Source organism: Bombus vosnesenskii, unplaced genomic scaffold, assembly GCF_011952255.1.
Source record: "Bombus vosnesenskii isolate JDL3184/JDL3185 unplaced genomic scaffold, Bvos_JDL3184-5_v1.1 scf7180000013266, whole genome shotgun sequence".
NCBI classification, from domain to species: Eukaryota; Metazoa; Arthropoda; class Insecta; order Hymenoptera; family Apidae; genus Bombus; species Bombus vosnesenskii.
The window spans coordinates 6,234,429-6,248,459 of record NW_022882926.1 but is presented as its reverse complement, the minus strand read 5'-3'; the positions used below and the strand labels follow the sequence as shown (position 1 = coordinate 6,248,459).

The 14,031-nt window shown below is 36.6% G+C and overlaps 2 protein-coding genes across 3 annotated transcripts in view; one reads left to right on the top strand and one right to left on the bottom strand.

Moving 5' to 3' along the window:
* LOC117243488 (glycine-rich cell wall structural protein 1.0-like) overlaps nt 1-14,031 on the bottom strand; it is an 88,253-nt gene that overhangs the window by 13,742 nt on the left and 60,480 nt on the right. The window lies entirely within an intron of this gene.
* The window catches only part of LOC117243487 (breast cancer type 1 susceptibility protein homolog), a 38,931-nt gene that overhangs the window by 5,102 nt on the left and 19,798 nt on the right, over nt 1-14,031 (top strand). The window contains exons 3-7 of one of the 2 annotated variants that reach the window (XM_033511012.1): nt 62-3,951; nt 4,956-5,020; nt 5,828-6,647; nt 7,336-7,453; nt 8,279-12,320. In XM_033511012.1, coding sequence (XP_033366903.1) covers nt 62-3,951; nt 4,956-5,020; nt 5,828-6,647; nt 7,336-7,453; nt 8,279-8,472 — 5,087 coding nt within the window. In that variant the 3' untranslated portion in view covers nt 8,473-12,320. Of the gene's footprint in view, nt 1-61; nt 3,952-4,955; nt 5,021-5,827; nt 6,648-7,335; nt 7,454-8,278; nt 12,321-14,031 lie in introns of those variants that run through there. The other variant, XM_033511014.1, reaches the window with a different exon arrangement.

Below are 14,031 nucleotides of genomic sequence, written 5' to 3'. Positions count from 1 at the left end.
CAGGTGTTTCTCTAACATAAACTTTATCAAGGCCGTGATAAATCCAAAATACCTTTTTCAGTACTGTCTCATTTATCGAGACCACGCTGCACGCAACAAAGCGAATCGTCAAGTAATACCGAATTCGGTAGATGTGACACACAGGAGTTGATCAAACCGAGCTGTTCTTACGTGGACACCAGTCTACAAAAGGAAGCCATTCCCAAAAAAAAAAGAGGTCGACCTCGAAAAAACCTGACATCACAGAAAAACGAAACGGAATCTACGCAGAAGAAAGGCGGCGCTATCACAAAATACTTATCAAAATGTGGTTTGTCTGGCATAGGACAGTTAAATGAGTCGAATGATTCTCTAGACGAGAATCAGTTACAGAGCAAAGTAACAACCTGGCTGGAGAATCTGTCCAAGCAGGAAACGTTAGACAGTCCTTATAAAACTGAAATCGTACAGTCTCCAACATGTGATTTTAACGACACGTTAATTATGTCAGTTTCTCAAAACGATTCACAGATCAAGATCGACAATTTTGACAAAGACGTTGATACGAGGATGAAGGATGACGTTAGTCAACCTGTCAGACAGGTTCGAAGGACATCTTTGAGGAGCGAGAATAACGAAAGCGATTCGAACAATACGAGCGATCGCAGGACGTCTACGGAGACGAAGACTGCGATTGCTTCGTCAAAGCTGGACTTTGATACGATGAATCCGAAGCCGAGCACGTCGAGGATGACGAGATCGTTTGACGATAGTAAGGAAAAGAGCGAAGAGAAATTCATAGACGTTAACAGGACGTCACCCTGTGACATGTTGTCCAGCATGCAGAAGAATTGGTCCTCTGTAGAGAAGTTTGGCAAAGAGATGCGCACGAGGAAGAAGAGATTGAAATCCTTGAACGTGAGCATCGAGAACAAGGGAAAATCTCGGTCAGTGAATGAAGCTACGGCGAACCTGAACAAAGAGGAAAATGCGAAGCCGAAAGTTATCGACGACATAGGTAATGGACGAACGAGGAAAAGAAAGGGGTCGGTGATGGCTGAAGACGTCGCGAATGTCGCCGTGGACGAAAGATTCGACGACGGGATGAAAAGTTCGGCAAAAAGTGATTTTGTTGACGCGAGAGATGCGTTGTCCCCGAGGGATAGAAAGGATAGATCGATGCCAGAGAAAGTTCAGTCGACCACTGAATCGTCCTTTATCACGCTAGAAGAGGGTAGGCAGGTACACATTCGATATTTGAACACCTGTCAGATGAACACGATTATCGGCGTAACATACGAGGATTCACGAGCTGGCATTGAAGCGGACCAAACGAATAATGGCGAGGAAACGATGCTCCCTACAAAGGGACACGTCGATCCATTCGATACGCCTTTCTACGATCGAGATAAGATATTTTCTCAAGCGTCGCTGGTTAAATCAAACAGTGACCAAGGTGGACCGAATCTGCTTGATGAATCGCGTAATGAGGAAAATTGTTCTCCGACACCAACGAAAAAGATTACGATGATCGATGAAGCTGATTCTACCTCAAACTTACAAACTTCAACGCCTCATCGCAGAAGATTGTCTCTGAAGAGAAAAAGTACAGAGTTTAAATTGAATAATTCTCCCAGTCCGATTGTTGATTCTCGTGTTGGTCTGCAGGCTGTTAGACGAGACTTGAGATTTGAGATTGAGCGTGAAAGTGATCAGGCTGATGGAAACGTTGGCGCAGATAAGAGAAGTCCGGAGGAAGCAATTGGAACACAGAAACGTAGAGCTTCTACAGATGATAAACTGGATGGTAAACGTGTCAGAGGCTTGACTGCCACTTCAACCGAGTTTGCAAACAGGAGGCTAGAGAACAGCGGGAGCAATGTGTCCCTGGTCACGTTCAGGAAACTAGGGAAAACTTTCAAGCGTTGCAGAAAACGAATTCCCTTCTTGTATCTGGGAACAACCAAACGGAAAGCGATGGTGGGCCATTATCCAGGGTTCCATTTACAAAGACCGTGTAATCCGATTGATATATTGGGCACGCTGGATTATACAATTCAAGATGGCTTTGGTAACAATGCACTAATCGCGTTGAACGATACACAGATAATAGATGAGGACGAAGGCAAAGAAGCAGAACCTGTCGCGACAGTAAGTACTGTAACTGAAGCGATCGTCTTCAATAATCAGATAGATTATCGTGAAGAAAATCCGCCTCAAGAAATTCAGGAGAAAATTGTTTCAGTTGTTGAGATCCCTGACAGTGTTGAAAATAAATCTCCAGATATAGACGTACTCTTGGTATCTCTGAGTGCAAATAAAGAACCATATCTCTTACCATGTGACGAACAGTGTGCTAAATCAAATAATACGCCGACCAAGAATACCGTAAAGATGATACCATCAGCAAATGACTCCCAGTTACAGTTCCTCTCTTTAAAATCCCCCCCGATCGACATTTCACAGACCCAGAAGCTGATCCACGAAACTGAACCTGACACAGAGACCAACAAAGTCTCTGTCTCTGGAGGTTTCTTACACATGTCAGATCAATCCGATTCTCCCCGTACGCCAGTGAGAAAAAGGAAGAGATTTGATAGTCAAGACAAGTTCTCTAATAGAATGAAAAGACAGTCTATAGTCAGCGACGAGGAGGACGTTTGCTCCAATCACAGTTTCTCGTCAGAGGTCACGTGCATTAGGAACGACAACAAAGAAGTCCCATTCTTCCAGACCAATTTAGGCGAAAATTGTCAGTCCTCTGATCCTAGCAGCAAAGACACGGAAATCGTGCCGGTAAGCTCTAGCTCAAATATTGCAGCCAGCGAAGAAGGAAACAAGAAGAAGGTGTTTAAGAGAATTTTGCCAATCGCCAGTTCAAGCACTGATTCCCCGGACATTGTCTCTCAAGCCGTCTCTCCAACGACCAAGCGAAAACGAGATGTTTCTCCTGAAGTTAGCGACGGAGAGTGGAACGCGATCGTGCACAGCTGGGTCGACGAGAGGTGCAAAAAGAAAGGTAAGTTGGAGCAAACTCGTGATTCCTCTAATTTGATGAATGCGTCTCGCGCGGTTAAAGACAACGCTTCGTTGAAGTCTGGCTCGTCAGATCGTGACAAATCTACCAACAAACTGTCTACGCTGCAGTGTAGACAGCAGTTAGACTTCGCTGGTAGATACAGCGACGAAGGAACCAATTTCAGTGGATCCAAGTGGAGGAAGAGTTTGGAACCTAAGAATTCGTCGATTGCTGTCGAGGACTCGCCTGATTTTGAATTGACGATAGATCGAATTAAAAATATACGAAACAAAACAACGGAACTCATACAGCCGGATACTTACGACGATATCATAGCAAATGCAGACTATGAAGAAGTCATTATAGAGGACGATAATGGAAAGAACAGAAAATCTAGAAGAGAATCGGTCGAGTGTTTGGAGATAGATAGTTACGAGAGAAAATCTAAATTAGCAAGATCGTGTGTTGAAAGTTCTTATTCGTCGAGTAAAGATGTTCTGTGCGTACGTTCTAATGGATCTGATAAGGAGAATAATAACCAGCAAATATCTGGTGCATTGTGCGATAGTGACAATGAGAATGAAGAGATACTGCTTCCGGTATATGTAAATGTGGTTAATGAGAGTTCGAGGAAGAATAGATTACAAGAAAATTCATTCAAGTCATCCGGCAACGAATCGATATGTATTTCAAATAAATCATTGAGACAGGGATCAATGACTTCTTCTTCTCAAAAGCATCCAACGAATGCGAGTGTGAGCAATTCTACAATTAAGGATATGTCCGAACATGATTCTTTGATGGACATCACGCAACATGATCTGATGATTAAACAATTTGAGATGGATCTGTTTGAGAAAAATTATAAAAATTCTAACGTGCCTTTGGAAATGGAAAAGAAGATTCTACAGACGCCGAAGCGTAACAAGAAGTGCTCAAACGCAGATGGAAAGGTTGGTCTCTTCATCTTTTATGAAAGATTCATATACGTATGGATTTATATTGATTTGTACGTGAACGGGAAGTATATGAGTTTCGAAAATTGATGATTAACATAGAGTCATTAAAATTTTAGGTGAAAGTATAGAAAACGGTGATGTTAAAAGAGTTTCACATATTTTTCACAAAATTTGAGAAGTTCTAGTATCGGTAAATTATAATTTATAATTAATAAATAATAAATAATTTATAATTTTTCTGAAATTATAAGAAGTGTCAAATGATATATTTACTTGTAGGACAAATGAAAAATTTATAGTAATATTTAGTGCAATATTTCTAATTATTTGTAGTGCAATAGTATTATTTTAGAATATGATACTTCAGGTCTTTTATTAATCTAAATTATTTATTTTTCTTTAATTATAAAGAGAAATTTAATAAAGGGAGTAGAAGAAGACCGTATATAGTCAAACACTATAGTCATTCCGAATCTAATATTACTTTTAAAATTTGTGTGCATTTCAAAATAATTTTATTCAATTCGCAAATTATAATTATATACAAATTTAAAAAAAAAGATTTAAGGAATATCTCAATAATCTACTGACCGTGAAGATCTATAAATAAAAATGAATGACGATGATTCTCTATGGAAGATTCCTATAAAGAAACTGAAAAGACTGCTGTAAACTAATAAATTCTTCACAGAAAAACCTAAAAGTTGTCTAGAAGATTATGAAGCTTCTATTTGCCAAATTCGAATAACTCTTTTAACCCCTCTTCAACCACCCGCCGCTTAATTATTCTAATTTAAAAAATGATTCGATATTTCCATTTGAGCGTCACTCGTTCGTAATTTTGAAATTTCACGTAATTCAAAACAATCATTTAGAAAGCTTCGTGCTTTAGTATTATTCACGGTGCTTAATTGATAACTTTTATCGTCCATCCGCTACTTAAAGATAAATAAGATCCTGCAGTCTGAAATACTCACTCTCTGCTTTGAAATATCCAGGACGTCGAACACTCGGGTGAAGAAGACGACATTGTCGAGAACACTCCTAACACAAAGACGAAAAAGTAAGTAACACGAGTCTCTCGTAACGTCCATTCTTCTTTCAGTTTTGAAAGGTACATTATGCATTTCAATAACAGCATTACACATTAACGTAATTTTTCTTACACCGTTCAAGTTTTTCTAATAAGTGTTATATTTATATAACAATTGCTAGTTGGAATGAAGATGAAGAACTTTCCATTGAAGCAATTCAATTTTACCTGTTTGTTTACTGAGATTAAAATGTGCATAGAGTTTTACGTGTTTACTCTCTATCAATGCGTCATTCGTATTTTGCAATGATTCACAAAATAATTATTTTTTGGAACGAGGATCAAGAGACTTTCATCGAAGCTGCCTAATTTACCTTCTTGAAAACTATCTGTTGGTTAAAATTCAAACATGCAATAAAGTCTCCTATCTTTAATAACGTTTTACGACTGATAATATAAATATATATTTATGATAACAATAATTTGTAATAATATTACAAATATAATAAACAGAATAACTTCACGTGAAATTACTTTTGCAATTAGAAACACAGCTTCCTCAGTTCTATGTGATTTAACATCGCGTACAAAAGTCCATTAACTAGAAATTTCTGTTCAAAAGCGAAGAAAAGAAAAAGACGTATCGTCCATTTTATTTTATTTCCATTTTATTCGATTTTCACGAAGATCGCTTTTTATTTGGCATATTGCGCGCTATGAAAAGCCACACAGCACATCAATTCCTTAAACCCTTCTAAATCCTCCAATATCCGCTATCAAAAAATATTCTGCATATCAAATCGAGCAATTTTACGCAACCGGTATCACTTTCTTCAGTTTGGGAGCGATCAATTCGACGCAGAGAAGTGTGATATCGTCGTCCTCGGTTTCGAAGACCTTCGAAAAAACATTGCCTGCCAAAATTCTACAGTCGGCGACCGGAAGATGCCTCACCAATATCAGCACTCCAAATTCCACGATCAGCATTCCTCCTCTCTACCAGAGCACCCCGAAAATGCATCAGTCTACCTGCAATAACGCCACGAAGCTTGTTCCTCGCGCGAATGAACCCTCTAACAAGCAGACGAAGGATTCCATTCAGCGAAATATGAATCGAAGCGTTCAGGGAAACACTGTTCAACGTACAAATAACATTGAGGAAAGTGTTCAAATTATAAATAACAGTGAGGATAATATCGTTAAAATTACAAATAATGTTCGAGGCGTTGAGAAAAATATCGCTCAACGCGCACACTATACCAACAGACAGAAGTTCTGTTTTGTATGCAGCGGGCTGACAATTCATGAAATCGATCTAGTGAAGAAGTTAACGCAAATGCTGGACGGTAGATACCTGGCTCAGTTCGATAAGGATGTAACACACGTGATCGTGAAAGCTGACAAAAATAACGGAGCTAGCAACACGTTGAAATACCTGCAGGGTATAGTCCATAGGAAATGGATCGTGAGTTATCAGTGGGTAGTGGATTCGGTAAAGGAGCGAAGATTAGTGAACGAGGAACCGTACGAAGTGGTAGATTCGAAGACTCTCGAAGAAGGCCCTCGAAAATCGCGATGCAGAGAGAAGGGTTTATTCGAGGGATTCTGCTTTCTATGTATTGAACCGTACATCAACGTTTCTATAGAACAGTATCAGGTGAGCATGTTTTTCAGAATATTTCTTCCATTTCGTCCTTTTATAGCGCGAGAACGAATAAAGAATGTTACATTTGTATTTCTCTACAGAATCGTCTGTTGCGAGCGAAACGTTTCAAGCGAAATTTAATCAGCGAAGATATCTTCAAAATTTCGACACGGTCTTTGTCTCTATTTAGTGGAATATTTTCATAAAGAATAAGCATTCTATTAAATAACAATTTTATCTTTGTTTTAAATTTCTCCAATGTAATCGTGATAGTCGTGTCTCGTTATCTCGGTGTTAGTGAAATTAAACGACGTTTCGTATAAAACGTGCAATATATTCACAAATGGTGAACGTTTGAATTCTTGCGTGAGCAACTGTGCCACGAAAGCTCACAAATTTTTCATATTCAACTTGCGGAAAAAATAGTAGAAAATAGAAAAGAAAGGTATAACGAGGAAAATAAAGAAACTAAGGTAAAACTATATCAAATTTGAAGCAGAGAGTATCGTTACGCGAGAATATTCCGCGTTTAAATCACGCTTATAAATTTTAAAGGTTTCGCGTATTATTATGGTTGAATAGTTCGCATCGAAACCCCAATTCAAGAAAGGCGTTTATTTATGTTCCTCCGACCATCCAATCTTGCTATGCCGTTTCAAGTTGAATATACGCCAAGTTTTACTGATATTGTCTCTTTTAGGACTTGCTACGGGCTACGGGTGCCATCGTGGTCGACTCGTTATGCGCTCTAGCCGCTGAGAAGAATTTGATGAAGATCATTTTGATTCAGGCCGACCTTCATGAATTCCAAATTATTGGTAAGATTATCACATTTATCAAAATTAAAAGTGAAATGCCGAGTAAACGTATTCTCAATGGAATTAAATACTGTTAATTAAAAAGGTAAGAATATGCAAAAAGAATGATTTCAATGAATCTTGAAATTATGTTGGAGACAACATTGAATTGATAATTGTTTTTATTAATCATTATTGTAGATGTATATGAATAGTTGTGTAAAAAAATAATCTCACGTCTTAAGATAATCTGATTATCTTATATATAAATCTTGGATATAATCTGATATACAAAGTTGAGAATTATATCTGATTGATTATATTTAATGATTTTGTTTTTTTTTTTTTGTGTGAAATTTGTCAAAAGAAGAAAGATGTCCTTCCTGTATGGATTAATCTACTTGAAATATTTAAATGTCAGATCAGTTTGTAAGTTCTTGATTCGTCGTTATTTTGCACAACTCTTTCTCCATCTTGCACAACTTTTTCTTCATTTCGTTGATAGTTTTTTCAACTTCATCGTCATAAAGGGATTTTTGGAAATCATTTTTTAACAAGCGCAGGAAAATAATTAACTAACCAAAATGCTTTTCTAATTTTACAGTAACTTCAATGTTCTACGAAATATCTGTATTTCATTTTTATCTACTAAAACAAGTTCGGATTGAAATAACCGTTCGCAACAGCAAAGTATCAACAACACACTAATAACATGCAAATTTCAACTATCGTCTCCCACAACGTACAACTTCCTGGGAAATGTATCAACTGAACTAAACTACCCTTCGCCACAAAACTGTCCCGACGTATTAATTATTTCTTTTTCATTTCTTTTCCTTCTCGTAGAATGGTACAAACAGACTCGTGCCATAGCAATCGTCGACGAATGGATAGTCGAGTGTATCAGTCAGTACAAACTGATATCGTTCTATCCATATCTGCAGGAGTTGTCGCGACAGGACGTTCTCGCGCTTGGTTATCCGGAATATCTTGTCGAAGAAGAGACTGGCTGGGATTCTGATAGCACGTGCGATGTGTAGACATGACATTCAGCGGGGCTCCATTGCTTTTAGCATAATTTCATGTCGAGCATTACTCACTTCCGCTCATTTCCATGAATTTAAATCCCTTATCAGTGCCACATCGTTTGAATAATTTGCGCATATTATACCTATGATTTAGTTTAGAAAATTTGTATATTTTTTAGTTATTATATATATTTGGAGAAAATAGTCTATAACAAAGGGAATATTTGTTTTTGCAACAGATTTTGTTCTCGTAACATTGTTTAAGGGTGAATTAAGTTACCATATATGTGGATTTTTGATGGAAGTGATTACGTTTAATGAGGAATTTTTTGTATGTATCGCTGATAGTAATATTTATGGCAGGATATAAGACATTTTGTTATCATTTTTACCACTGTGATTACATATATGAATATTTGATCTCCTAACAAGATCAAAATATATCATGGTAACAGTAAGTTTAACAAAGATATTCTGTTCTCGTTAAATTAATTTAGATTTCCATAACAAAACTTTCATTTAACTTTTTCATCGCATCCATCAATGTTCCACACACTTCGCTAACGAAAACAATCATAATGTAATTACTAACAAAATTATTTTCTTATATTACCAGTTGAAAAAATTATCGATACTTATTAAAAATTTGTTCAATTAGTATGTTAACTTTTGTATTGCATTGATTTTGAACAATTTATTTTACCATCAACATACAAATCAATATTCCAAATTCTGTTTCATACTGCAATAAATACGAAGATCAATTAAAACTAAATAATCAGATCTAGAAATAATCAGTAGTAAGTTCAAGCTTTATCCACAGCAACACAAAAGCATTTCAAATCGTATAAGTAACTATAGACATGTTCTTTTATTTTATTATTATTATATATATATGTGTATATATTATATATATTATTTTATTTTTATATGCATCAAAAAGATATCAGCAAAATAATACCAGCTAAGAATAAAATCTAAATTCATAAGAAAGATAATAAATTCGTGTCTTATCCGCAATACACAATAACAGAAGAGTGCCTCGTAGATCATAATATTTATATTAATATTAATCGTAAATATATTTTTCTACATACATATATCAAAACAATCACCCAAATACGATCAATTTAAAATAAAATCTACATTTGTACAAAAATAATAATTAGGAATACTAATCTCGCGCTTGATCCACGAAACGTAGCAATAGAAAAGAGCAATTCTCCGCGAGACATATTCTTATTTGGATTGTTTTATATTACAACGCGAACTCGAACATTCGCACTCCTCAAAGATAGGGCAGCGGCTCTTTTCTTAAATATTTACAATATTCGCAAACAATACTTATTATCATTTTTCGTTTTACCAATCACCGAACGATCGATATAACTGATTTTTGAAAGCATCTTCAACGCGACGCACGACTTCATATGGTCTCAGCAATATATTTTCTTCTTTCTAAATATCAAGCGACACGCAAAAATATCCAAGTAGAATCAAAAGAAAGCGCACCTATAAGAAAATAATTATTAGGAATGATAAATTCACGCTTCATCTGCCAAACACAACGACACGAAAGAACTCCATAAATCAGTCCACATCCCCTCACAATGCTCATAGTCAGCAAGCCCGAATGCTGTGCGTTGAAATTTTGTAATTACATGAAACACATAAGATGTATCTAGTTGCGAATACACAGCCCTGTTTAGGGCGAGGCATGTGGTAGTGCTTGGAACGTGCAATATCATGATCATGGGTGGATTTAGGTACTGCGTGTTGCGAAGAGCATTCAGGCCACTCACGTATTCACAGATACAGGCAAAGAATATTGATTTGCCCAGGACCACCTGTAGGCAACTCTCGTCTAACATTTCTCATGTATACACATACATAGACACGCGCGTACACCATGTCAGTGGTTATGAATCTAGTCCAATTGCCAGCAACCAAGGAGAAATAATCACTGTGTCCGTTATGCTCTCTATTTCGATGCACTCTAACTGCACAGAAAGATAATCATTGCGATCGATAGTCGTTTGTATTTTCTATTTCTTCTCCTTTCCTGGCTCTTTTCTCTGTTTATTCCTCATACTTTTTGTACTTTTTTTCGTCGTTAATTATTTATTGCGTTTCACGTTTATAGATAGAATCATCCTGAATTTTTCAATTCTTATGATGGTTCATAAATATTGGCACATTTACTGATTTTATACAAAACGTAACAATAGGTGTAAGCTATCAAAGGAACTGTTAATTGACGAAAATTATGTAGTACAAATGTCCAGGATAGCTGGCAAAATTTGTTAAAAATCTCGTGCGCGACTTGCAGAAAAATAACGAGATCGCGCACCATAAATATGAATTTAGTTCACAGCAATTCTTGGGACGCATAAATTAATTTAAGAAGATTTATAATCGAAGAAATTTTCTTTTTTTATTTTTTACTTTTTCCCTGAGGGTTCTATTCTCTACGGTTGCCAGTAGCGGTATAGCTAAACCACCGTGTTGAGTGTTATAACGCGATGCAGCAAGCACCAGACCATCGCTATTTTTCAGAAATAGAATTTTAGCCTTATCCATGTGCCAGAACTCAGGTGGTACGAAAGTAATTTTACGGGTTTGGAATACTCTGTACTTTTAACTTGCACGCGCCACTTCTTCGCTCAATAGCCGAGACACTGTTATAAATCTTGGAGTTTCCAGACGGCCATACGACGGCCAAGCTAACAGTTCCCGCGACAATAACTCGTACCCTCTGGAATATTCCGCAGGGATTGTACATTTCACCACCTCGACGCATACCTCCACACAGCTATACAGCACTGAGATCTCCCTTCCAAAGGCACGAAGTGCAATGGAGCAAAGGGTACGAGACATAAGAAACACCGAAAGCACGCATTTTCGACAGAACTTGCAAACATATTTTGAAAAGGTCAAGTTATATCATCACGTCGCTATCTTTACACTCATACACATACATACGTACACCTATTTTGAGAGAAAATACGTTCAAAAATCAGAATGAATCGATCGTAATCAATCTGTCTCCTGCAGTTGTGCGTCGTGAGAGTGAACACGATTGGTTATACCTTTCGCTCGATTTTACAAATTGGATGAAACATACGAATAATATGCGTATTGGGTTAAGAAGTTCGTTCCGATTTACATTTCGATTTATAATTATCTCGATCTTTCACTCAACTTGAATATTTCATCCTTTCAAAACCTTTGAGGTTTTTCAGCGAAGAACTTTTCAATATGATCTTTTATGTTGATCAAATTCCTTAAAAATCTGAACGAACTTTTCGGTAAGCCAATATAACGAGAAAAGCTCGTGCAACATTCCGCAATGACGTATGTAAGGTTAAATATGTGATAATCGATTTCTTGATAAGTTCATGATCATCATTGATCTGTAACCATGACGACCTAGATTAGTTCATGATATAGGTGCTTGTTCTAATTCTAACAATACGACGTTAACTAAGTTAATATGTTACCGAGGTGCTTTTTGTAAGTTTAGTCTTTAAGCTTCTGTTTTTATGGTAAGAAGAACCTACGTGTATAATTTTGTTTAAAACGTATCGGTACGGTATCGAACAAACTGAAATTATTAATTTTATCTGTTCAAACGTGTTCTGCGAACTTCTAAGAGTAATAAAGATTTATGTATTGTTTAGATTTTTCAGCGTTGTATACAACATTTTGTTTCACGTTTTTTGAAAACATTCCAAAAGTTTCCAGTTAACTGTTCAGTTAATGGTTGTTCAGAAACTTCGTGAAGAATGCTTGCAACGTTTCTTGTTACGTTTTTGATGTCAGAATAATAAGTAATACAGTATGAACATTTCTTATGCAAAGTATTTTTTTACCTTGGTGTCATTTACATAAACTCTTTAGTTTTAAGAGACTTCCATTAGTTTTGTATTACTTGCGCTATATTCTATACTGTACACGCTACGTCTTTGCTTAAAGGACACAAAACTTCTTTAAAGAAAATAGAAGAAATAAAAAGTATTTTGTATATACGTTTGTTCTTTTATATTCTATGAAATAAGAATAAACAATTTTTTTAAATAACATGTTTGTTCCTTTATACTGTATGAAATAGAAAATATCCCAATAATTAAATCAAAGTATTCCTTGCACGTGTTTACTACCACATACTGTCTGCTCTTCGAGTATCTATGGTTCATAAAATTGATTTCCTCGCAAGAAAGGTTATAACGTAAATAATAGAAAAATGGATCGTCTCTTACCACGTGTTGCTTTCTTATGTTAAAAACGAGTCTAAAGAAGAGTATGTAATATCGTGATATAATGTGTTTGCAAAGAGTGGACAATAGAGATGTTAATCAGACAGAAAAAGACGATTGTTGTTCAACCTGAACTATTCACGCCAAACGCACAGAAAACAGCGCAACCCACACTCTCTCGGCAACGCCACTCGCAACCTCTGTCTCCGCTCAACTCACACACAGCTCCTCGACTCGCACTCTGCTTTTCGACTAACGCTCTGGCCGTTGCCGCATTCCGTTGTCTTTTTCCTAGGCCCACCGCACACGTGTTCTACAGGCGCTCGTGGCCAGGGTCACGTAGGTCTTTTCCACGAAACTATGCACTTGAAAAGACCGATGACACATTGATGGGCCCGACGGCGCCTCGGCTCTCGCGACATTGTTCATAGTTCGCCCGATATTTCTTAGGCCTTTCGTCCACGATACTACAAGTATGTTACCATTAAAATACATGTTCTTCTCATGGCAATAATAACTGAAATGTACTTCTCTGCACGATATTCGAACATATCTTTTGTTTATCTCGTTTTCTAAGAATAAAAAATTCTCTCAGTAGTTTAGGAACGTCTATTCTAGAAATTCTAGAATTTCAAACGTATATAAAGCGAATTTAAAATGCGTATAAAGTGAATATTCTTCGGTATTAATAAAACTGCATTTTATTTAATCACATTTAATACAGAGGCTGTGTAATAGAAATCCTGTTATTACGATTCATTTTTATCGAGCAAGCTATTGAAAATGAATCGATGAAAGAGTTTACGTGCATCTGTATATTTTAGATTATTTCGAAATAATTTTATATGTTCGATTTTTCGAATGTTAATAGCATTCACTAACGCAGTAAAAATCGAATCTCATTTCGTACATGTAGTTGTACTTTCAGATTGCAAGCTTCTGTGAACTTCTTTCGATTACTCGAACGTTTAAAATTCTCAGTATCGTCCGTTATGTTATCCTACTGGAATATTAATGATCGTTTCGTACGAAGCCTGCTCAATATCGCCATAATGTTGCTCGAAATGGTTGTCGAATTATTCACCGAATGGAAGGCAGCTATTCTACCATCGTAGTACGGAATACGATGAATGTTTGCGAATCACTCGCGATTGTGCATAGTATTGGATGTCCCTATTGTACGACGTACCGTGTACACGAGTACAGCGTACACGAATCAAGTCTATTTATATTCTAAAGAGTACAATCTTGATACTGCACAAAGTGTCAACAGTTACGTCTTTTAAAATGCCAAGTTACGGAGTTGCGAAGGAAA